Source organism: Meleagris gallopavo, chromosome Z (genome assembly GCF_905368555.1).
Source record: "Meleagris gallopavo chromosome Z, MGAL_WU_HG_1.1, whole genome shotgun sequence".
NCBI classification, from domain to species: domain Eukaryota; kingdom Metazoa; phylum Chordata; class Aves; order Galliformes; family Phasianidae; genus Meleagris; species Meleagris gallopavo.
This window is the reverse complement of record NC_139435.1, coordinates 45,276,379-45,302,307: the sequence shown is the minus strand read 5'-3', so window position 1 is coordinate 45,302,307 and position 25,929 is coordinate 45,276,379. Positions and strand designations below refer to the sequence as shown.

At 41.1% G+C, this 25,929-nt stretch overlaps 2 protein-coding genes across 4 annotated transcripts in view; one reads left to right on the top strand and one right to left on the bottom strand.

The window, feature by feature from the left end:
* The first annotated feature begins 3,223 nt into the window (after positions 1–3,223).
* Positions 3,224–5,007, top strand: RPS23 (ribosomal protein S23). Its single transcript, XM_085212879.1, has 4 exons — positions 3,224–3,378; positions 3,634–3,793; positions 4,311–4,431; positions 4,813–5,007. The coding sequence occupies exons 1-4, from the start codon at positions 3,375–3,377 to the stop codon at positions 4,957–4,959; spliced, it is 432 nt and encodes a 143-aa protein (XP_085069005.1). The 5' UTR covers positions 3,224–3,374; the 3' UTR covers positions 4,960–5,007.
* Positions 5,008–13,944: 8,937 nt separating this feature from the next.
* The window catches only part of ATG10 (autophagy related 10), a 79,725-nt gene continuing 67,740 nt past the window's right edge, over positions 13,945–25,929 (bottom strand). For all 3 annotated transcript variants that reach the window (XM_085212876.1, XM_085212878.1, XM_085212877.1), the window contains 3 exons: positions 16,236–16,333; positions 15,842–15,973; positions 13,945–15,020 (listed from right to left, as the gene is read on the bottom strand). In XM_085212876.1, the coding sequence (XP_085069002.1) occupies positions 15,856–15,973; positions 16,236–16,333 (216 nt within the window). In that variant the 3' untranslated portion in view covers positions 13,945–15,020; positions 15,842–15,855. The remainder of the gene's footprint in view (positions 15,021–15,841; positions 15,974–16,235; positions 16,334–25,929) is intronic.

Below are 25,929 nucleotides of genomic sequence, written 5' to 3'. Positions count from 1 at the left end.
TCTTCATTTCTCTTTCAGGGATACAGAGAGTACTCACTAATCTTAAAAATCTCTCAACTGTTTGTCCAGAGTCATGCTGCTTCTATCCAATTTAAGGTGGAATCTAAATACTTATGAGAGTCCTCACATGAAAAATGAAGTGAGAGCAGTGAAAAATAATGAACAAGTGACAGTAAGCTCAACATTTTCCATGAAACACCAGAAATTTATGATGCCAAATGCAGAATAAATACACCAGTAAAGACAAGTGGCTCAACTGAGCACTTTAAGAAATCATGAAAGGAGACAGAAGTATCACACACATTTCTAAAAATTAGTAAGTCACTAAAATAAAGGACATGTTAAATTCTTTAGTATCCCTGATGCATAGTTCCTTTTAAACAAGTTTTTGAGTTTTTTAGTGGGTTTTTTGGTTTGTTTGTTTTGTTTTTAAATAAAAATGCACAGTCTTCCTATTTGTCCCTTGGGATTTCACACATATGGGTATTTTGTACATGCTCATTTTTCACCAGTACAGGAGCAAATGCTAAGAATGAAAAGTGCTGAAATACAAATACTTTCTGCACAGATTAACAAACTATGCATCCTTTGAGGTGAGAAATGGAGATAAAATGGTATCGACAACACTTAGCAGACCACAGCTAAATTAAGTCACTATAGACTGAATTCAATGAAAAGTCCATTCTCTGTCAACAGAATGTATTTCTTCTGCCAGCATATTTCTGTGGGGCTTGCAGTCTTACAGGAAAAATGCTTTTTCAGTCCATGTTTCACAGAACGAGGAGAAAAGTACGTATTTGTGTGCTCAGAAATGAGGTTCTTTTGCAGACAACTAAGAGAACACATAATGCCAAACTGCTAACACAGGTTAAACCAATATGAAAATATACTGACTTTCTCACTACATACTACTAGCACATCCTGGTAGTAATTCACTAACTAGCAGTCATCACCTGACAAACTGAGAGAAGCAATGAACATGAAGAAAAGTCTTTCCTTATCTCTTGGTATTTGCTGATAATATAAAGCATTCTATGCCATTTTTAAAAAGGTTCCTTTTGGTTGAGCCTCAAGAATAAACAGACTATACTGAAAGCAAAGAAGCCCTCATATGCATACACTTTGTTCTTGTGAAAAATTATGACAAACATCCAATTCTGCAACAAAATTTCTATGAAGCTTGTAAAGAAAACTTTTTGAATGGAGCCTCTATGCAGTAGTCTTGAGTAAGAAATGATTAGACGAGCTTTTGTGATTTGGTTGACAAGCTACTGTGTACACTTGCATGTTTTATGTTGAAATCACACAGACAAGCAAAGCTTAATCAAATGTACCTTAATCTGCAACTACATACATACACAGTGGACAAAGGGTGAACAAAGGATCATGGGCAAAACCCAAATTCTGCTTCATGGAACACACAGGGTTACATTCAGTTCCATAAATGCGTCCAACAAAACCAACAATAACAGTTTTGTCTACATCTCACAAGATGGGCTATAGTGGGCTGACTGGCTACTATTTCAAATAAGAAGACTAAAATACTGTTTATTGTCATGATTTCTCCATCTGACAATAAGATACTGCTTAGGATTACTCTTCATGCAAAATTTTTCCACTGTCATGATTAAGCTGCTATCACTTGTTTATTTCTTAGCAACATGGTTATTTCAAACACCTCTGCTGTAAAATGTATAGCAGTCAGAGAGAAGACACAGATCTCACTGTGCCTCTTTTTGGATCTGTTCTTCCTGCTTTTACTGTTCGGCATTTATCTTGCAGAAAAGGTAGTTAAGAAAGTAGTTGGTAATTCAGAGTAAGGATTCAGAGTTTCATGTGGTTTGAAAAGCAAAAAATCACAAAGGCCGATAGGTAAGCCAACCAGCATTCCTGGCCTTCCACACACCCTCAAGTGTGTCACCACAGTTCAGCAAGCCTTCTGTCAAAGATGATGATTACATAAATGTTGACGGAGGCCTAGAGATGACAGCTGTTCTGCCTGATGCTGCAGTGATTATATACACAGTGAGTTTGCATGCAACTAACGAGAGTGCAGACATAATTTTAAACATGGATAATTTATCTCTTTGGAGGGCATTTCCTCAGGCAGACAATGGCACAATTTATTTTCAACAGTTTACCTTCAGATGACATATCAGGTTACTGTGATCAGAACAGCTTTTTAAAGTAACACGCCTAACAAAATAACAAAGTATGACATATAAGCAACTGTACAAACACTTCAGAAAACATTAGTATTTTTCTAGTCTAAGATAAGGTGCTCCTCTGGTTCAAAAACAGCTAGAATTGATTCCTGAAATACAACAAAAGTGTGGGCAAAAAAACTGGCTTTATCTAGAAAAAGTTTATCCCAGTTTCAGCGAAATCTCCTCTTGGAAACTAATTTGCCTATGAGCTTTTCAACCATCTACACCACACAGGTTAGGTTAGGTTAGATCTTATGAGGAAACTCTCCACACTGAGAGTGCTGAGGCCCTGGCACAGCTGTCATGGGGTTGTGGTGCCCTATCCCTGAAGGCCTCAGGTTGGATGGGGCCCTGGGCCGCCTCATCTGGGGGGAGGGCAACGTGTCCACAACAGAGTTGGAACTGGGTAGGCTCTAAGATGTCTTCCAATCCAAGTCACTCTGTGATCCTATAACTGACTATAGTGAAAAAAAAAAAAAAAAAAAGGAAAAAATAGAGCAGTCTGTGTCATGGCATTGATCTCCCACGGAGAAGGGAGATCACAACACCCTAGCGGATGGAGCAAGCGGAACGGACCCTCAGCTCCACGCGAGCACTTTGCGGAGCACAAAGGCATCATGCACACTGGGGTCTCCCCCCGCCTCTCCGCAGTGGCAAAATGGCGGCGCCCGCTCGAGGGCCGGCGAGCTCACAGCGCCCCCTTGGTGACGGGCGGTCCCCAGCTCCCCGGAAAGAGCCGGCGCGGCTCTACGTCCCCGTCGCAGATGACACCTAAGCCTTGGCGCGTTACCGAGCAACTGCCTTAACGCATCGAAGACCATCGTTTGCTTCAGTGCGTTCCGTCACAATTTCCTTCCTAACAGCTTTTATACACTTAATTAGTCCTGATACTCTGTAAGATTTTAAAACATCCTTACGAATTTAATCTCTTTAAACTACCGAACCGGGGCTCTGTAACGCCCCCCACCAGCTCCGCACGCGCCCGAAGCGGTTACGCCCCGCCTCAGGCAGCTCACGGCCGCCCCGCCCGGCGAGGTCGCCCCGAGCCTGCCGGGCGTTTTTAGTCAGGCGCGGCGCGGGCAGCCCGCGCGGGTCCTCGCGACCGCAGCTAGGCGGCGCACAGCAGGCGAAGCGCTTCCTTTTGCGCTCGGCAGCCGCGGCAGTAGGATGGGTGAGCGCGGTTGGGCAGGGCCGGGGGCCCGGGGAATCGGGGCCTGGGCTTAAGGGGTCGGGGCGGGGCGGCGGCGGCGGCGGCGGCGGGGTTGGCGGAGGCTGGTTCCTTCCTTCATCTCGGAGCCTGACGGCCCTGACGGCGCCGCCGTGGTTCCGCGGAAGCGGCGCAGCCATTTCGCACCGCGTGGCCGGGCGGCGGCGGGGCGGCTGGGCCTCGGAGCGCTTCCTCACCTTTCTGTCCCGCCTCTCTCAGGAAAGTGCCGTGGTCTCCGCACCGCTCGCAAGCTGCGCAGCCACCGCCGCGACCAGAAGTGGCACGACAAGCAGTACAAGAAGGCTCACCTGGGCACGGCGCTGAAGGCCAATCCGTTCGGCGGCGCGTCCCACGCCAAGGGGATCGTCCTGGAGAAAGTGTGCGTGAGCCTGCGGTGCGGGGCCGGGGGAGGACCGTGGGGTGGGACTGGGGACGGCGGGCGCGGGGCCTCGGGAAGAGGCCGCGGGGAAGCAGTGAGCGTAAACTGCTTTATTTCATGTATTTTGTTACACAGCACATAGCGTTAGCAAACTCTGGGACATTTGATTATTGCTTCTTTATTTTGCTAGGTTAATAAACATCGTTTAAGAAGTGAAGCAGTACTTTGTTACAGACCTAATATAGGGATGGGTGGGTGGTGGGATTTTTTGCTTTCTTAGAGCTAAGACCTAAGGGCTTCTTATTTTTTAGCTTTATTTGCTGAGTTAGGGTATGTAGGAGATGAGGTATTTGTGTAATTAGTACTTTAGTACTGAGTAGCTCTACATGCATCAGTGATACCTTTCTCTTTTTAAAATACGTGTCCAGCCTGAACATAAAAAAAATACAGTAATATGTTGTGGTGCAGTGAGGGTCTGCTAGCTCATGAAACAATTTTTTTGCTGTTTCCATTTTAGTGGAGTAGAAGCTAAACAGCCTAACTCTGCTATCAGGAAGTGTGTGAGAGTCCAACTCATTAAGAATGGCAAAAAAATAACAGCCTTTGTTCCCAACGATGGTTGCCTGAACTTCATTGAGGTGAGTGATACCCAGGAACTGACTGATACGTGTATTAAGGTAAAGAAAGACAGAATTGATGGATTTAGCACATGGTTAGACAAGGTTACATATCATTCTGAACAGTGTGTATCTTAATGTCGTAGCTGAAGAGGGAGACAGAAGACATCAGAGGCAATTTTCTACTTTCCATTTGGTTGGCAAAGACAGTTTTCAGTGTTCCTGCTGCAAAAAATTACCCTTTCCAAAACGCTGAAGGGGATATTAATCTGTGCCTATTGAAAGCTTTCAGTGTTTCTTTTCCTTTCCTTAGAAAGTTTGTACTGGGGCTCAGATTTATTGCAGATTCTTTCAGATGCCTTGTTGTTTATAGCTTTGTAACTGCATGGTTTTTCATTGCAGGAAAACGATGAAGTGCTGGTAGCTGGTTTTGGTCGGAAGGGTCACGCCGTTGGTGACATTCCTGGAGTTCGCTTCAAGGTTGTCAAAGTAGCCAATGTTTCTCTGTTGGCCTTGTACAAGGGCAAGAAAGAGAGACCAAGATCATAAATTTCTATTAACTTGCCAAGAATATCAATAAAATTTTTGATTGGAAAAGTTTCTATCTCATTATTTTAAGATTTAGAGTATTTTTTAGTGTGTTATTTGCAAGCAATGGCTCTCTCAGAGGTGGGGTACGCTGCCCTTTGTTGCATTAGGTTTTTCCTTAATGTAACACATGCTTTGCTGTTGAACGAAAGCAGACAGAGCATTTTTATAACCAGCATGTTAGCTCAAAAGTTCCCAAGTTAACTCCACAGTAGCTGTTTGCCTGAAAGTCAGAGATTTACTTCATAGTTCGAAATTATGTTTTGGGTCTCCCTCCAGTTGTCAGAGGCTTAAGCCTTTCTGAAAGCTGTTGCAAAGATGGTCCCATCAAAGAAAGTTGCTGAATAGTCATGCTGCCACATGAACCTCAGGTCTGAGTATGATGCTAACTACTATGTGGGGACCTGATGTAAGGAAGCAGGCTGTCTTACAGAAGAAAAAAGAGGTCTCTAATTTTTGCTCTGTAGCCTGTGTTTTCAAGGAATGGAGTACTGTAAGAGCATAGAGAAGGAGACTAGTGCATTATGCCAGCACATGGATAGTCCAACGCAGAGCTGACAAGCCCTGTGTGCCAGTGAACACAGTACCTGCAGCAGCTACAATTTTTGATGGTGTTGGAGCTGAGTTTTCAAGCTCCATGCTTGAGTCTGCAAAATGGCTTCTTGTGGTGGGCTGTTTCTCTGGTGTCAAACCTACAATGATTGTAATAGGGCTGTATCATAAAGCCATTGTCAATCGTTAGGTGTGGCCTCTGGTGGAAAGGGTCAGGGAGTGAGATGTTCACTACTTTATGCAGCAAAGTTGTATCCTTGTTCTCTGTCCACTACAAAGAAAGATCCATTTCTTTGCAGTATTTTGAAAAACACAATAGAACTAATGCCTCCTCTCCTGCAACGTTGGTCCATGGTATTAGAGGCAGATGTTTGTGATATGGCAGGAGAGGCTGAACCTTACAGTCAGTATTCTGTTGCTGTGCAACAGATGGCAGTAGAGGGGCACTCTGACAAAATGGTATCTGACATGGAAGTGCAGATGAAGCAAAAGTGTGTCACCACATTCCTCTCTGCAGAAAAAATGGCACCCACTGACAGTCATTGATGCTTGCTGAATGCTTATGGAGATCAGCCAGTGGATGTGAGCACAGTGAGGCAATGGGTGGTGCATTTCAGCACTGGTGACAGTGGGTCACCTACACCAATGCTTGTGCACAGCATGCACTCTTTTTTCATCACTGGTGAAATTGCATAGTTGATGGTGGTGACTGTGTTGAAAAAGGGTGTTCTGTGGCTGGAAATTTGCTCTATCAAATGGTGATATTGTGTCTTTGTAATGGTTGTAGTTTCCATGAAAATAAACAGGAGGCAGTACTTGCCAAGTAGCTTCATATTTTTTCTTAGTATTCAAATAACAGTGATTCCAGTTTCTAGTGTGAAGGCAGGCAGTGGCACCTGACACAATTTATCACTTAGGTCCCGAAGGATTACTAAGGCATTTACCTAATTTCACCTCTTACCCCTCAGCCCCCAGAACTTCACCCAACTACTTTCATGTTACATGTTATATATTAAATAGTTTGACTGAACAAGTCTTGCTGATTTGAAGATACTGATTTCTTTTAGTGCATTCTGGTTGTTAATCTGTTACCATTTAACAACTGTCATACTGACTAAAATATATCTTTGAATAATACTTCTTGCTTTCCTCTGCCACGTTAAAACAAATTTCTAAATAGAGGATGAGAAGCTGGACATGAGCCAGCAGTGTGCACTTGCAGCCTGGAAGGCCAACTGTGTTTGGGCTGCATTAAAAGAGCAGTGGTCAGCAGGGAGAGGGAAGTGATTGTCCCCCTCAACTCAGCTCTTGTGTGGCCCCATCTGCAGTACTGCATCCAGGCCTGGGACCCCCAGCACAGGAAGGATGTGGAGCTCTTGGAGCGGGTCCAAAGGAGGGCCACGAAGATGATCAGGGCTGGAGCACCTCTCCTATGAGGAAAGGTTGAGGGAACTGGACTTGTTTTGCTTGGAGAAAAGAAGGCTCTAGGGAAACCTCATTGTGCCTTCCAGTACTTGAATGGAGCGTATAAACAGGAGGGGCAACAGCTGTTTATGAGGGTGGATAGTGATAGGACAAAGAGAAATGGTTTCAAACTGACACACGGAAAGTTTAGGTTAGATATTAGGAGAAAGTTTTTCACACAGAGGTTGGCGAAGCACTGGAACAGGTTGCCCAAGGAGGTTGTGGATGTCCCATCCTTGGAGGCATTTAAGACCAGGCTGGATGTGACTATGGGCAGCCTGGTCTGGTGGTTGGTGACCCTGCACATAGCAGGGGGGTTGAAAGTAGATGATCATTGTGGTCCTTTTCAACCCAGGCCATTCTATGACTGTGTGAAGACTATGGATGGACTCCATGCCATCAGCTATCCCCACAGCTTTGATACCCACTGCCACCACTTTTTTACTGAGATACATAGCGTGGTAGCCTTCGTCCCATTTTGGACAGGGGAGGGTTAACTGCTGACATTTTTGTTCTTTCCTGCAATATGTGTTTTCTGGATGCATTCTCTTTTCACCCAAAATTCTAATGTGGACAGATTTTGAGGATATTCTACATCTGCCCAATACTTCTTACAACTTCACAGAATCAAACATACTCTTTATGCAGAGTAACTTCTATTATGCTATTGTAAGTCCAGAAATCCCAGATATATCACTACAACATGTCTGCTGTGGCTCTATGTATCGCTTCTGTGAGACACAGATGCAGTAATCAGAAGTTGCACACGGTAGAAATGCATACATATCCTACTGCGAAATTCTGAAATCTAACCTTAATCTAGGAGCATAACTGAGTATGGTGATGTCTTGACCTGAAAGAATTGGTTGCCATAGCACAGCTGTATTTATCCATGATATGCATCAAACCAAGCACAGGTAAACAGGTAAGAAAAATCATAAACAATTACATGCAAACTGGACCAGCTAAAATGTTTTTTTTCAGGTGATCTTTGATTACAGTAAGATTAGAAACTGCTGGATTAGCAGACCAGCCACTGCACTCAAGGCTGTGATTCAGAGCTTGCAGACCTGACAGCAGTTCTAGAGGAAGAAGCAGGTCCCTGTCCCAGTTTAATCAATAAACCAGTCTCATACACACAAATAATGTTATCCTGTACCACTGCTGGTGTTACATTATTTCACCCAAGTTTATCACCAGCAAGCTGAGTCTTATTGTTCCTATTGTGATTTGCTTTTCTTGCTTAGCAGAAAATATCAGAAAGGCTTTCAGTAAAAAGAGATTATACTGCAGCCATCAAAGAGTTCTGTTAAAGAAGTTGTGGTTCATATTCATTTCAACTTCTGAAGACAAACTGACAATAGAGGAAACGAGGGTTTAGCGGGGGTAAATGGAACTATATTTCTGGAAGTAGGGCACTGTCGTGAGGTAATCTCACCACTAGATGTTGCTGTAAGCATGATGAGGGGAGAAGCTGGAGCACGAAAGTTGTAAACCAACAGTTGTTCATGCACACTTTGACAGAGGAAGTCTTCAAAATGGAAAAGTTAGCTTTTAACTGTTTGGTGAGTTTCCATTAAAAATGGGGCACTTACTGCCTTATCGTCTTTGTGTACCCAACTGGGGGATAGATGCCATACAAAAACCAGAGCCTACAGTGTGAATTCATTGCACATCTTGTTAGATTAAAAAAAAATGGAAGAATACAGATTACTCCTCCATTGGGCATGTGGATGTTTTACAGGCCTAGTTAAATTAGATCTTTTTTTTTGTTTGTTTTAATCTTCTTGTAAAGATAATAGTATGTAATACTAGTTGCAAAAAGTGAGCAAACACACAGAACTGGGAGCAGAAGCAAAGCACTGAGTTATTAAAGTTATTAAAGCAGAGCAAAGCACTAAGTTGCACATTCTGAGTTGCATTTTGCCACTGATTTTATAAACATGTTTAGCATGTCTGGTCAGAATTTGGGCACCAGAATGCTTTTAGGATGTCTGTCTATGGAACCTGTCAGTGCTCAAGAATAACTTCTGTTATTAAGATGCTGCACAAAAGAATTCAGAGGAAGATGAGCCAGGCCAGACTTTATCACAGTCACTAGTAAAGTGGTTCTAAGCCTAATTAAGGCATGTCAGAACTGTGTTATGCAACCAAATCCTCCAAAAGAGAAATCAGAGGTGAACCTGTGCAATAAATATAGCAGACATGTAAATCTTGAAGCAGTTAGCTAACCGTATGAAGTCAGTCATACCTGACTGCTGGATGCAGGAGAATGAACCTTACCAACCCTGGAGAATCACTGTTTGGCCTAGTAAGGCCTGGATGGAATTTACCAAAATTCATGACTTTAATATGGATCAGGTGCAAAGAAAAGAAAGATTAGTTAGTTCCTACAGGCTGCCAGATCTTTTACCACCTCTGCTCAGCCTCGAGCTGTAGACTCTACCTTCCCCTGAAGTGGCATGGCACCAACTGCAACACTTTCTGCAGAGGCAAGAACCACCAAGTTGTGCCTCTGCATTGTAAGCTGATGGATTCCAAGACAAGGATTCCAAACACAACACTGAGATTCCTCTGGTGATGCAGATGACCACTTACTGGGATCGTTCTCTATAGCCTAATCCCAGGAAGCACCAAAGGTTGGGAAATGAGACACCTGAATACTACTTATCTATCTTCCTCTATCTGGCCTCTGCTGCTGGCTCATCATGCATGGCTCCTGAGCCTGACACAGCCACGGGGAAAGACACGGCCTAACCTTTTCAGACAGCATAACTTCCTGCAGTGTGCTGCACTAGCAACGATATTGAAAAATAATACTGCAGGAAAATATGCTGTTTTCTAGCAGGCTCAAGGAAAAAGAAGATGTTCAAGGTGAGACTCTATAAAACCACTCTTTCCAAACATGGCAGTTAACTCTTCTCTCACTTGAAGATGAAATTCATCTTCAGGAGATGATGGTTACAACAAGCTCTCCAGCAGTAAGTGAAAGTTTGCTGGTTTTTTTAGCACTTCAAGACATGAAGGTAACTGCTGCAACACCATCCTAACTCTTCCTGAGCACTCAGTCCAAAGCTACTCTTCAGGGCTATTCCACAAGTATGCCTCTCCTCTGTAATTAGCCTGTCTTTCTAAAATTATGAATTAACACTGCAGCTACTCAACAGGGCAGCTTTGCAGCTATGAACTTTATGCATACACTTTTTATTCTGGGTGGTACAAATTTATTGCTAAGTAATCTTTTACACTAAGAAATCTTTTACACTCTGAAACACTTTTAAAAGCCTACATGTGATAAAAAAAAATATACACTGATATCACATGCTATATTCTCTAGAAGAGAGTATTTTGGAGGAAACAATTGTATTTCACAGCTCAGGAGAAAGAGCAATTGTTTCCCTTTGTGCTGGAGCTGGAATTCTATGTGATATAAATACAGATGTCCAAACAAACTCATTAAATTGTAGTCATAGCAAATGGGGAAAAAAAAAAAAAAGAGACACTGAAGAAGTTCTGCTGAAATTCATGGAGTTGCAACAAGAATTGATATTGATTACTTCACCATATTCTGCTTTAATTGACTAGCACAACACTGACTGTTGTGAAAACAAGCATGTGATTTGACCCAATAAGTGTTTCTTTTAGTAACCAAAACCAAACAACAACAAACCTTCTGGCTGACCAGATGGAGGATAAATTCTAACCTGATCATTCTGACACAAATGAGAAATTATGTAGGTTGGAACTGCATTCCAAAGCAGAGCATGTTTTTGGCTTAGTTAACACACAGAATTCATTTTTCTTGCTGATTCTTGTAACTAACGGCAGGTATGAATTGGTTCCCTTAAAAGAAGTCCCCAGAAGCCATGGTCCTCAACATGTCTTCCCAGATTAGCAAGGATGAACAACTGAGTAAATCAAAACCCAAGTTCAGATCTAAAAGCCTTCCATAGATTTGCTACATGAAACTACTAAATACTGTAGAAGTTAACTTCATTTTGAAATAAAACAGAATTTCTATACATATGCAATCTCTATAGGACATCCTGTAAATTATTAAGGCATAGATGCAAATGGGGACTTAGATGCCTACCTCTACTCAAGTCATTACAAAGTAGATTGTTAACCACGATGATAGCTCACCTTAATCCAAATATTTAGGTTAGTCTGTATTTGTCTCTCAATCTAAGCTTAGAGCATTTGTACTAACTTAACTAGTTGAGTTTTTGTTTGGTGGTATTTTGGGAAAATTTCAAGGAAACCTGAAGCACTCGATGATGATACTGCTCTGTTCCTTAGTTGTTTTGTGGTGTTAAAAGGTTAAGAACTGTAGCGGGGCAAGGAACTGTCAGTTTGTTCATCCACTTCATGCTCTCTATTATCATCATCATGTCCAACTAGCTGGGAAAAGGGTCAAGGCACTGCAAAAGAATTTGAAGAGATTTTATCAGAAGGAAGGAAGAGAGAGACTGCTTCAGAAACCGGGAAGAACTATGACTTTGCAGCTAAGTGAATGTATGGTTATAAGATATGAAGGAGGTAGAGTGATTACCAGCAGAGAATGTCTAGAAGCGGGAGTCTGACTGTCAGGCCACTGACAGAGCAGTACCCTGCTGAGTGAAGCCATCCATTAGCAAGTGCCTGGAGTTTTTCTGACAGGGGAAATCTTTAGTGTAGTACAATTGCAATGCTCTGTCCAAATCATCCTATGTTTTGTTTACAAGTGATAAATTAATGCAGAAAGTAAAGGCTGATGAGAATTACTTCATGTCTAAGAAAATACGTCATATCTTGGAATGGTTTGAGTTGGAAGGGACGTTAAAGCCCACTCCGTTCCAAGCTCCTGCCATGGGCTGGTTGCCACTCGCCAGGGCCCCATCCAACCTGGCCTTGAGAGCTTCCAGAGATGGGGCACCCATAGCTTCTCTGGCCCATGCCAGGGTCTCACCGCCTCTGCATAAAGAATTTCTTCCTAACATCTAACCCAAATCTCCTCTCTTTTAGTTTAAAGCCATTTACTCTCATCCTACCATTATCAAACAGTGTAAAAAGTCCATCTCCCTCATGATCATAAGCTCCCTTCAAATAGTGGAAGGCCACAATGAGGTCTCCCCAGAGCCTTCTCTTCTCCAGGTTGAACAAGCTTCAGCTCCCTTAGACTTCTTTACTGGGAGAGATGCTCCAGTCCTCTGGTCATCTTCACGGTCCTCCTCTGGACTTGCTCCAGAAGCTCCGCATCTTTCTTGTGCTGAGTGCCCCAGAGCTGGATGTAGATCTGCAAATGGGGCCTCATGACAGCAGAATAGAGAGGGACAATCCCCTCTTCCTCCCTTCTGGCTACGCCCCTGTTGATGCAGCCCAGGAAACAGTTGGTCTTCTGGGTTGCAAGCACACATTGCTGGTTCATGTCCTGCTTTTTGTCCACCAGCACCCTCAACTCCTTCACTGCAGGACTGCTTTCAAGTTCTTCCCCCATACTGAACACATATTTGAGATCACTGTGACTGCAGTGCAACAACTTTTTGAGCCTCATTATATTTTCCATGGGTTCACTCTTTCAAGCCTGTTCAAGTCCCCTTGGACAGCATCCCTTCCTTCTGTTGTATCAACTCTACCACTCAACTAAGTGTGATCTGCAAACTTGCACTCAATCCCACTCTCTATGTCACTGATAAAGCTGTCGAAGGGCACACAAATTCATTTTTTATTGCAATTATTGAATGGAAGAATATTAAGGTGCAATGGAAGGCTGAAGGGAAAGGTGATTGGGGTATATTTTCCTAGAGATTTCGTATTTATTTCTCCTTGTCTATAATTACATTCTGCTTAGTTATACTGTCCAATGAACAGCATCCCACAGATAATACTTACCATACTTCTAATAGTCAGTCTTGGCAATGATAATGAGGGAACCCAACTGCTCAAAGCCTGTTTCAAATAGTAATACTGTATCACAGTTTCTGCTTTTGAGGCAGAAACAGCAAGAGCTGACCTCAAAAAAACGTGTATGAAACTATGCTTATAAACACTGCAGCAGCTTGGCAGTTGAATCTTCTTAAGGTGTAACGACTACTTCTGAAAAGAATATTCAAGGGTGTTCAAGGCTCTTCTCATACCTCTTTATCATACTTGATAAAGGAGTCAGGTAACAGCTCTTGTCTGGTATTTGGAAACCTTAATACTAAAATGACATCTGTAAGTTGTTTCAATACCACTCTGTATTCAGGATTATATCTTTTCTTCATATTCCTTAAAAACAGAATTTCTTTCCAGTAATTTATCATCAGCAGAGTACAAGGTAACATATGTGATGATATAGGAAAACGAGTACTTGTGATCCTCAGGTACACTGATGCAGCATTCAGTGTTTATGGTTGATATGAAAAATTCCATCAGTCCTTTCCACTTCGCTGATCCTAAGGATGGCAGGAGCTAATTCAGGCCTTCGTGGAAATAACAGTAGCTGAGGATAATTCTCAGTTATCCTGGGAACAAAGGTCCAAAGGGCTTGCGTGCACAGAGTGGGTGTACCACTGTGCTGGACAGAGGCAGCAGAGCTGGTCAGCAATGTGGAGCAGCTGAGAGCAGCGACTGCTTTCACTCTTTTGTTCTACTGCACTGCAGATGAAGATGACAGAGTAGGGATGAACATTTAACAGCTTTTACAACTGCTGTTATCTGCTTTTTTGTTTTTCCTCCTGTACAAATCTTAAGTTTCAAAATGGGCTATGGATGTAACAACCATCAACCACATGTTACCAAAAGTGTTAAGAAAGATAATGTAGATGCTGCCATAGTACATGAATGGAAGTCCATATTTTATAAATCTTATATGGAAAAATGCCTTTTCTGATTGGTAAGACCCAGAATAGGATAAATGAGGTGGTTTTATTATTAATTTCAGTGGGTTTGAAAACAATACTGCACCAATGAAATTTCAAGGGCTTTATTTCAATCCACTAAAAACATATGATGCAAATTTAAAATATGCAGCCAATTATAATATCAAGAAAAAAAAAATTGAAAACTGCTGTATCTTACATTTCCAGCTATGATGTGGCATACATTAGATAATGCTGAACATAAAAAGTAAAATTTTCAATTCCATCCTGCTTAGGACTAGTGGTCTGTTTTATATTACACATAAATGTGATTGGGAAGGAATCCAAGATGGCTTGTACAGAAGTTACGTCTGTTTCTCACTGACTGCACTACTATGTGATTCCTACTTGCTCAAACTTCAACAGCTGTCAAGGGATGCTTGTGCAAAGACTGCAGGATAGAGACAAAAAGTGAAAACAACTAGTACAATGATAAATACTAATTTGACTACAAGTTACTCCCGTAGGGTATGGCAAAGCCTCCTTCAGAGGCACCAAGGCAGGTTAAAAGCCTGATGTTCTCATAGGATAGCATTAGGCACCTTGAACTCTAGAACCATACCTGCTTAGTAACAATATAATCCTGAGATTTGGATATTTTATGTGTGTAATGTGGAATATGAGGGTCAGTGTATGCTAAAGAAGGTGGTCCCTAGGCAATGTCCCGTACACGGATTGCTACAATCTTAAACCACATTCTGCAAGTCCTTTGTGTACATATTCTCACACACTATGCAGTAGAAACATGAAAGTAGACTCAAACACAGCATTTCAACTCTGTATCCAGGAACCGCAGGTTTGTGCATTTGTGTGAAGCCCTATTAAGGCCATAGCCACAGTAAAGCAGAGGAAGAAAATGAGTGACTTCAGAGGGTCAGTGCTGTCACAGGCAGAACAAGTATTGGTGGTGTCTGGGAGATGCCATCAGAACTGCAGCCAACTCTTAAGGCTTCACCTGTAATTACGCAAGTGCTTGCCCAACAAAGAGTCATGAACAGTTATCTTTCAGCGTTGTACTGCTTACCAATCACACAGAATTCCTTCAGTCTGTGTTTGTTTCTTCTCCAGAAAAGTCTGCAGTAGCTTTACTACATGGCTGTATTACCTGGCTTCAGGCTCAGGGGTCTGAAGTAGAGACATCAAACAGAAAAAGAGAAGGGATGAAATTCAAATTAATGCAGCGGAGTTTTGACAGATGGCACCATCAACCATGAGCTGGAAGGTCTGCCACAATATGCTCTTATACATCTGAGAAATATCTCCCTCTCAGGAGCCTTCTGACAGTTAGGAAAGGTCACAACAATGTGCCAAACATATCTCTCAGTGCAAATTTCCATTGCAAAACATGAAAGGTACAAAGGCAGTTATATAAGCAAAATACCAAAATCTGAGTCCCAGATGAACTGAACAAAGAGCTTCAGAGGCAAAGGTAATGTTTGTTGGGGGATGACTGCGAGAGCAGGGCGGCCATGAGACTGTGTACGAGCATAGCTGGTGCGGCAGCACAGAGTGCATACCCATGAGAAAATATTAGGAGTTAAGATGGAAGACACAACATCCTTAGGGCAGCATGTAAACAGCAGGCCCACATCCGCAGCTGTGCTCTGTGGATGTGTGGGGGGCTGATAAGCGGATGAGCTCAGCGGCACAGGTGTGAATGCTGGCTAAGCATTGGTTGAAGCTAGGCAGCCCACCTAGCCGTCCACCCTGTGCACCAATAGTAAGTGAACACATGTGTATTGGAACCATATATAAACCCTGTGTGTGCAGCAATAAAGAGAAGCTTGATCACTCATATTGAGTACTGTCGTGCTTCCCCGCTTGAGAACAATCTGATTAGGACGCTATCCGTGGCAAATGTTTTTGTCAATGATCTATTTTTTTTATAATTTAGGAGGATGATGTGAGAAAGAAGAGGCGATGGAGGTGATGCAACTTTCTCTTACCTTTCAATAAAATTTCACTCAATTTTGGCATTTGTATACTCTTCAAGTCCTAGCTTTGCATAACTCAAGGGTAGACTTAGACCCACAACTGGGCCTACTGTACTTAGCCACAATACAATGTAATTTCTGTGTCTAGAAAAAAAAAAGACATAAAGAATCCATAAAGCTCTTACTCAACTTTTCCTGGATTACAGATATAGTTGACAGTCGTAAGGTATTTTAAAATGGCGCTACTACTTCACTTGAGGTATATCAAGTGTGTTATAATTTTCAGCAGTGAAGTGACCTTACAGAATCCCCTTCCATTTGGACCAAGGAAGTTGTTCTGCTCATGTCCACTTCCCGGCTGACTCTATGGCATATAAACCTTGCAAAGCACAGTAGTGTTTCTCACCTGTTGTCTTTTTGTGAAGCAGCCATTATAGAGCACATGAACTCATTAGTCCGGCAGGGGTGTAGAACAAAAAACGGCTGTCCAAGTAAGGGGTGCTCCTAAGAAATAATGTCAGTTGTTTTATTATACAGAAAGAAAACAGAAAATACGTCATCTGCATTTGAAAAAGATGCAGAAGGGTTCATTTGATGCAATTCTTCTCTTTTCAGAACTTATCCCACATGGTTTTTCTACTAAGTCATTAACAAATCAATACTTAACAGCACATTATCTTAGCAAAAAAGAGAAATAAAACCACCAAGTACATTATCTCACAGTTTTAGTTCAAATGTAAAGGTTTCCAAAACCAGCTCAAGTTACTGTATTAGTATTTCTCCAATGCAAGTGTAGGCAAAACTATTGCATTTGATCACATGTAATGTGTAAAACAAAGCTGCTCCATGGAAAATCTTTTTAATATAAAGCCCTGTCAAACTTCTGCTGGGAAGTAAACAGAAGCAAGAAGGAGGAAAGCCATGGAGGTGGCTTTAGTTTTCACTAGATGGCATATCCTCATCTAGGCTATTCTACAGAAAAATGTCCTGAATTTTCATTGTCTGTCAGGAAGCCCAAGCAAAATTGTCCTGAGGAAAAACTCATTTTGTGTTTAAGTTTGCAGTCAGACACACTCCCCACAACAAGATTTTCTGTGTTCCGTTCCACACAGCACAGGGAGCTGCTGAAAACTCAATCCAATGTTCCATAAAGCTTTTGCTTTCTTCTCCAACAGCCACTTACACTGAGTATGTGTTCTGACTTAATCAAGCTTGCACTCAATCCCTGGTTGTAACAGGGATCTCGCACCTGCTTTTACATCCATGATACAAGGACATTAGCACATCTGACTGTCTCCATGCACCATGCCTTGGGAAACTGATTCTTTAATGCTGCTGAGGTCATTGTTATTGCTTTCCACTAAAATAAACAACTCCTGCCTCACTCTCACACTCAGCAAGGGTATAAGGACTTCATACAGGATACCACGGAACAGCTAGGGGGTGATCCCAGACAAGGAGGATGTCAGACACAAAGGGCTAAGGTAGCTTGTGTACAACTGAGCACAGTGTGCGTGGCCGTCTGCTGAAACTTCAAAGCACCATGCACAGGAGGGAACCAGGCACAGGCCACCTGGACTAAGCAACAGGATCATCACCTTCACACTATGTCCTCTGTGACATGAGCCTGGCTGGCAGCACAGGGCTGCTCACCGTGACCTCAGCAGATACCAACAACAAGGACTAATGTAACGGGCAACTGATCCTGGGCATAGATCCTGTTCAGTCTGCTTCTAGTGGTAGCTCCATTTCTGGTTGGTTGAGAAAAAACTACACAAATTTAATGCTCTGAGACATACGTATTTCCTTTGTCCAGCCTGTTGCAGCCAAAGTTCCCTGGTTCTGTGACTGCATATTGTGACTGCATTGCCTACACTGAAGAAAGGAGGCTTCATCAAGACACAGTAAAAACTCCTTCTCCAACTCTTTGCTTACGAAGAGAAAACAAATCCTGGCCTGTCATCTTCAGCGAAGAGGGCATATCCCATATTGTCTCTTTCAGTTAAAGGACAGTTGATTCTTATGCTGAAAACACACCCATGAGGAGCCATCATTTTTTGTCTAAGAGAACTTTAAAAAACTTCCAAAAGCTTCAAGAACACATAAAAATCATGTTCAGAAGGCTGTGTTTTTACACTATCGTGCAAGTAGATAACTTATGCATTAATGCTACCATCTGCTGTTGGTGACAGTGAAATGATGCTTTTTTCCATTGAGAAATATTGACAGTTTTAATCAAAAATACATTCAAATTATCTGCTAGCTTAAATCAGTTTATATCTCTAAGAAATTCTAGAAAACACACAGCTTGTGCCAGTGTTAGTCCTCAAAGATAGTAAAAACTGTTAGCTAACAATGTTTACAAAATAATTAAACAAAAATAAAAGCAGTAATTTGAGTCAATTTCCTTGAGCAAAGAGCAAAAAGAGTTAATACACACACACCCAAAAAGAATGGAGAAGATCATCTGGGCTTTAAATATCTTGGCACTCTGAAAAAAAAGCATGATTTTTCAAAGCTGAATATCGAGCCTGAAATCAATCCCAACCATCCTGTGACATGGTATTTCATTCTATCCCCTCCTATTTCTTGGTTGAGCCAACTACCAATGAATGAGAAATGGAGGCCAGAGGTCATTTCTTAAAATAACTAATTAACCTTACGTTCTGCATTTCTCTTTTAGTTCTTCCTCTTACAAGATGACATAGTGAGACTGAAGAATTCCCCAGCTCTAACAATTAGATGTCCATATGAAAAAGCAGAGTGCCTTGCTACCCAGTTTCCCAAGAGGGCAAAATCCGTGGTCCTATCTTTAGTGTCAACATATGACATATGAGCATGTGACAAAGGCTCTGAGAACACTTGGTTTGGTTTAGTCAAACCCTTCTCCTCCCAAGTCTACCATGTTTGTCAACTTATGAAGGGTTGCTTCATGCAGTTTCTGAAGCAACAGATGTGCCAGAGTGGTCCAAATCTTGCTACAATACACATAATTTTTAATCTCAACAGTGAAGAGTCCATGAAGTCAGAAAACTTTTATTAGCACAGATCCTTCAGCAAGAAATTCCATAGGCATAATGTCAAGCAAACAGTCATGTCTGAAGTCTGAATTTTCCAATAAGCTTATTGCATCAGTTTATTTTTCCCACCTTAAATAGAAGGAATGAAACTGCAAGAATGGCACACTGTTCAGAACTGTTCAAAGCCACTGCATGTCTGACAGGAAGAACACAAAAGGAGAAGAGAATAAAAGAAATACCAAGGCCCATTATCGGGAGTCCCTAAAAAGGGAAGTGTCTGAGGCAAGTAAGAGAGCTGCTGAGCAGTCAAGGAAAACATTCTGAGAGCACCAGATCTGATTCAGTCCAATTCTGAAATCCAAATCCTGTACCTAATGGACTCCCCATGAGGCTTAATGTATACTCAAGGTTAAGTGACTGACACAGCAGATCTGAGGTGGAACTACCAGACAGCTGCCAAAAAAAAAAATAATAAAAATCAAGACTTATCAAAGCTCTGAATGATTTCAGAATGGATATCGAGCTACAGAGCCTTTTTATTGTCAGGTCACCAGTTCAGAGTCAGCCTGGGCTGCCAGTGGCTAGAACTCATTATTATATGATGGCTGTATATGCAACTGTCTGGCTTCACACAGGCAAATCAGCATTAATTAGTGCCTTGATGGTGGTGGCTGCAGATGAGTCCAGAACTAAGGGCAGTGGCTTATTTTGTCAAACAATTTTGTCCAGGTAGGAGCAAAGTGCTCTGTCAGGAAATGTAGGCAATGTGCATGTGAAATAGTTTCCTGAGTAAAATGCTAGGACAGCAACACTAGCCTTCAGTTAACCTCTTCTGTACACCTGTTAGGTGGAAAGCATAAAGTCCTACCAAAGTTTTACACACACAAAAAAAGATCACTTTAAATAACAAAGAGTGTTCTCATTTTTGATCACTCATATAGCAGTGCCTTTTACTGTGCATGTGACTTTCAAGTCAATTCTCACAATTAGTCATTGGTATTGTATGGAAAGAACCCATTTAAAGGTTGCTCTCAACTCTTCTGGACAGCAATACCTGGGCGCAGTTTGTCTGAAATTTGCAACTCTATCTTCTTGCAGCTATCCCTGCACTGATCTGTAACACTGCTCAGCAGCAGGCACTGCAGTCCACCACACATCTGTGTATCTCTGAGTCTGAACCAACTTTAATGGGAAAACAGATTTTTACAGCAAGCAACTAGCTCCAGTGAATGTGAAAGCTCAAATCATTGCCAAGTTTACTCCCTGTAGGAAACTGTCTTTACTAGGTAACTTCACGAATGACCCAAAAGGATGACCTGCCCCATTTCTGTAGCTGTTTGCTCAGCTCTCTCATATAAAACCATATAAGAGAGGTGGAAGAGAATATTTTATTGGTAGTTTGCTGATGAATGTACCTTTGCTTAAGAATGCTACTGAAGACTGAATGTGACTGAGCAGTGTGACAGCTTCCTACTTGTTAGCCGAGCAGCTAGACCCATCCCTGCAGCTAGGGTGGACTTACTGGGGTGAGATTATGAGGTCAAACGGGCAAGCTTAAACTTCTTCCACTGAGCTTTATGTTAGAAAGTGTGCTTGAGCTCTTGGCAACAATAATGAAAACGAACACTGTTAGCTACCAGAGATTGAAAAACACCTTTGTTTTAGAAGCAGCGTTTTCTATGTGCTGTAGAAAGGTCTGCTCTCAAAGTCTGTCAGGGACACAAAGGCTCTGTTACCATCCTTCAACCATTCCGTAATCATTTACTAACACAACTGGATTTCCTTCACAAGGTTATCAGGAATGGAGGTGTAAGCTTCATCCCCTCTCTGTGCAGTGCCTGTAACACAGTGAAAGGATAGACATGAATCTGAACAGTGGCAAAAATTGGGTAGTTCCTAAGTGCAAGTAGAATAAAATACAAAACTTCCACTAAATTGGATTATGTCACTTTATCTAGCAGTGCATGTAGGAAATACTATCCATGTCAGATCTAAATTAAAAATAAACATTACTTCAGGTAATGGGTAATTGCCTGTAGGTAGCTGAACTATGCTCTGATGTTCTCCCCAGCCAGCAGGTATTTTGTTGTCAGTACATCTGTTGTAACAGCACCATTTATCTTCTGTGTCATAACTGGAGATTGTCCAGTAGTAATGGCTTCTATTTTCTCCAGTGCTACATTAACCTGCCTCTGAGCGTACATCATAACTTTTATGGCCATTTACGATAGTGCTAGAGATTCGTGCCTGAACTACCTCTACCCAGATCTAGTTTGCATGATGTCACTTTACAAAAATAACTCACTGAGGGGTGTCAAAACTTCCATATGGGATACTTTACCAAACAAGCCAGAACCAATTGTTTTCAGGAATCTTCCCAGCAGTGTTTGCAATCCCAGTTATCAGGACAGAAAAAGATCACAGAATTAATAAATCACAACCTCAAAATCTCTTCCACTTAGGGGTACAAGAATAGTGACACGATGAATAAAGAAGCTGCACGCCCTTCCCTTTTCACCAACTCTTAACCAAAGTTATTCAAACAAATGTTTCTTTTTAAAGAAAAATCCTTGAGTCAGGATTATGATGCTAGAAGTATTTTACAACCTCAAATTCACAAACTCCTTTTTCATTCCTTGTTTTTATATATGCCAACACAACTTACTTTTCAATAAAGTCAAATTCCTTTCATTCAGAGAACAGTAATAAATTTTGCTTTTCAGATTGAACACACGTCCCACAAGCAGAATGATAACTGTGCTCATGTGAAACCTAACATGTGTTGAACCTGAGGTCAAAAGATGACTTCATGTTTCAATTACACATCTGCTCCAGTTCAGGTACAAAAAAGCAAGTAAGAAGTAACAAACTCCCATGAATGAGGACTACGGGAACTTTGAGCCGTATGCACATTGTGATTACAAGAACCAGCAATGGAGCAAAGGCAACAAGACAGCAACAGCTGTCAGATGAAAAATGTTCCAAATGTTTCTCTCCTACTGTTTCCTTCTTACACAAGTTTTTCCTCTAATAATGCAAATACTACAAAAGAAACTCCATTACTATGCTATTGCTGTGTTGCAGCAGCAGCATTATGGAAATGCAATTACACCAGGAGCTTTTATCACTCAGTAAGAAGGTGCAGATCGTAGCAATAAAGCTGCTAGAATACTAACTGTATAGCACTTTTCCATTCTACTGACATGGGTCACAACATTGCTATTAATGCAGCCACTTCATAAAACTAACGTTTAAGTAATAGGATTGGTATCGGTTACAGAGAAATGATAATAATAAAAAAAAAAAACAAAAAACTTCAGACTGGCAAAAAGGCTGGTGAAATAAATGTGCTTGCTGTATTAACAGTTAGATCAAAAGAAAAAAAAATTCAAAAGCTCCTTTTATCTTAGGGAGCATGGGATACAGTTTATTACCTCGGATGGGTAACATATTTAGTCACCTTGATTCCAATTTACAAACAGAAGCTAAGTCATCCTCCTGATATAACTGAGGAAAGTTTCCGTAACTTTGCAGTAAAACCCAGAGAAGCACTCCTACTGCTAAGCCTGCTGAAAATGAAACAACGTACTTCTGTCTGTAAAGACTGCTAAAGAATGACTATAAAAGCGCAGCTATCACTGTTCTCCTGCATTTTCTGAGATGAACAAAATAAATCTGCACTGATACTGAGCTAGGGAAAACTACAGTCTGGCTAAGGACTCCAGTGGAACAAAAAAGTGAAAACCAGACCAAAAAAAGCAAGTTTCTGCAATTACTGAATCACTTTTTGGGGAAGCCTCCGGAGGGATTCTGATTTATGCTCAAGTTCTTTGCAGAAGAGCAGTTGAAATTGTCCTTATGACTTAATAGATGTGTTCCCTGTGTACCTGTAAAGACACACCAACTAACTTCAGTGGCAAGTTTACATTAATCCTTTTATTACTACAAACCCCACACAGCCAACTAAGCTTTCTTTTTGCATTAATTTTGAAGCCCAAGCTGAAAAAGCAATTAATCCAACTGCTATGATTTTTCTTGAGGAAAATGGAGCTGCTTTGGCAGATTCCACAACACAAATACATGATGTTACTTAATACATCCAGAAATTCTGAGATTAAGCACACCTATCTCTTTGTACCTGCTGCTTTGAATCCACCATGGCCAACAAGGTGTAAATTATGGTTCTGAAGAAACACTTCATGGCACAAACTCACAGTGCTTTTCCCATAAATGACATCTAAAACCCTGCTAATGACATTAAGCTTTAATGCAGCCTTTTGTCTAAATTTTACAATAAAATTGTTTTCTTGCTTTGGACAGAGATCTGACCCCCACGTTCCACACACATGTCACCTCCATATTGCTAACTTATTGCTACTTGTATTGACAGCTGCAGCTTCTGCTGAATATGACACTTGAACACGTCTGCAGGCAAATGTCACAAACGCATTAATCTTGCTTTCCTGTTTTTAAAACTATCAGAACTATCAGAGTGTATCCAAAACCAGAACAGTACTTCTGTCCACAATCTCTGAAGACAGTTTTTGCTTCTCTTGTCTAATATACAACACAAGTTAAAAAGTCACAGAAAAAGTTTGTTATCCAGAAATAGTGTTTTCAAGGGCAGCAGATGGAAATGAGTTTAAATAGGAACTTTTACTTCAGTTTACTTAACATCTTATGTCTTTTCTCTTTCAGGTGTATTCAAAAGATAAACATCATCTCTATGTAGTGACTTCTCTAACTAACAACAGTGGTAACAACAGAAATTCTGAAAGGCCTGATGTGTATGTGTACCTTTGAGTTAACAAATTATTGTAATACTTTAAGAGCAGAGAATTTAAAAAGTGTAATAAGCAACTAGATAACCAAGATCTAGTATGTTTCATTCCTGAACTCAATTCATCTGACCAATTCCAGAGCGATGAGGTGATGATCTTTTTTTACTGTTAATATATAAACTTAGTATTTTATTTAACATCTAACATAATATCCTTGAAATGCATACCTAAGACAAGCATAACATACATCAAAAATAGACAACACTACTAATACTTACATTTGTAAAATGAGGTTCTGATTATTAAATTTAAGAACAATTGGAATCAAAGCACTAGATGACACTTAGACAAAATTATGTTTTCAAAGCCTAAACTTCTCAGAAGCATGTAACTTGCATTTAGGATTCTTTAAGAAAACTCTATAGCTAAAAATTGGCAGGTCCATAATTACATTGTCAAGAAATGGCATCTCAGCCATTTTTCCAAGCAAATAAACAGATGATTCCTCTTCCATGCTTGCCAAAATGAGATTAATTCAGTTGTCACAATTTTAGTTATGTAGCATATAGTCTTAATTAATTACTATTTAAAATCTGTTCTTAAGTTAAGAGATTCAACTAAGGCGCAAAGCTGAAAGATCCAGCAAGCTGTGGAAGTATGGAAAAGATACTGGGGACAGATTTCCCACCCTGATTAAAAAAATGGTACATTAAAAAAATAATAATCTGTAATAGCATTTGACAAATGCACCCCTAAAAGGCTCACTTTATAGTTCCAGGAGTTCCTAGACAAAAAGATGTTGGAAAGAGAGGTTTCATTGGAATTTTTAGTTTGAAATACTGCAACTAGCAAATGTGATGGCAAATATTTCCACCTCCTCTTTACCGTTTATCAGTAAGGTAGTATAACTGATAGCCGGAGCACAGTCAAACAGAGACAGTTACCACATGGTAATGAAAGAAAAGCAAAATTTTGCTGCAGCAAAGCAGCAGGATGCTAATTCAACTATATCAGATAGAAGGAGGCAAAAACGGGTCCATAAAAGTGTGAGTGAACCCTCATTCCGAGTTTGGGCCAAGGGAAGACCTTCTTTGTTCCTCATCTCTTCCTATAATGCCAGATGACCGCTTTCTTCTCCTTCTCTTAAAGGACCTTGTATTGCCTGTTACTTGAAATACCATTTGTTGGACTAGTACTCAGGACAACTATTGAAACTGCAGATGTTATATTCTTGCACAGACACTGTAACACTGTCAATTATCACAGCAATTTTACTCGTGACAGGCTCCACAGTAGGCTACAGACAGTGTATGACCTACAAGCCTGACCTGTCACAAGTTTGCTGAAGATAGTCTTCATACACAGTCTAGCAGAGGCAGAAGTTTAAACTGGGATTAATATCCAAGAGAAAAGGAAATGCTGGCACAACAAAGGTGGACAGCAGAAAATGCAGAAAGGGAATGAAATTGCCTCCAGCAATAGTGAAGAGCCTTCTCAGTACTGCAACTAAATGCTTTGATGATTGATCAAATGGATCAATCTGATCCAGCATCCAGAGTTTAAAACAGACTTTGAACACATCAGTGTCTGTAACAGCAGAAGTGAAACACCAGATTCTCTCCTGAGACCAAAAGCTTATGCAAGTGTGAGCTCACCTTTTCTTCAGGAGCCACAAATCCCATTCTGCAAGGGCATTTTGAGTGGTATATTCCCTTATTCTTGAATTACGCTGCAATGCAGCCAGAATGCAATATACAAAAAGGGGAGCCATAGTAGGGCTCCAATCAACTTTCAACTTTAAGAACCATCACATGGCTTTGCAGGCTTTGTAGTCTCCATGCAGTTTCATTAACTATCTGATTCTATAGAGGACATCCATCTCCTTTGATAATTTCGTTTCTTGAAGCTCAGACTGCCATAAGAATGCAAGAAGCATCTTACTGGATTGTACTAAAGGTCCATCCAGCAACATATCTTGTGTCTGCCAGCTACAATTGGAAAGGCCATTTTAGAAAAACAAGTTTGCCCCTTTTCTGACGTTCATCCTCCTTGTACAGCTTCAGCATATTTGTTGCATTAGAGTGTTTGAGGTAATTTTATAGCCATTTATGGACAAGTGGTTCCATTAATTTCTCTAAATGCTTTTGAATTGCTGATAGCAGCTGCTTCCAAAACTTGAGAGCACAGGTGCTTAGGCATAAATACGTAAATTCCATTTGAAATGTCAATTTAGGAGCTTTTTTAATAATAACTTTTAAAAAATAAAAATCTGCAGAAGGGCTTGACCAAAAGTTTACGA

Bases quoted from the DNA above. Each gene is read 5' to 3' on its own strand.
- RPS23 (XM_085212879.1), top strand. The intron at 3,794-4,310 runs GTGCGTGAGCCT...TTTCCATTTTAG, and splicing joins GGGATCGTCCTGGAGAAAGT to TGGAGTAGAAGCTAAACAGC. The intron at 4,432-4,812 runs GTGAGTGATACC...TTTTCATTGCAG, and splicing joins GTTGCCTGAACTTCATTGAG to GAAAACGATGAAGTGCTGGT.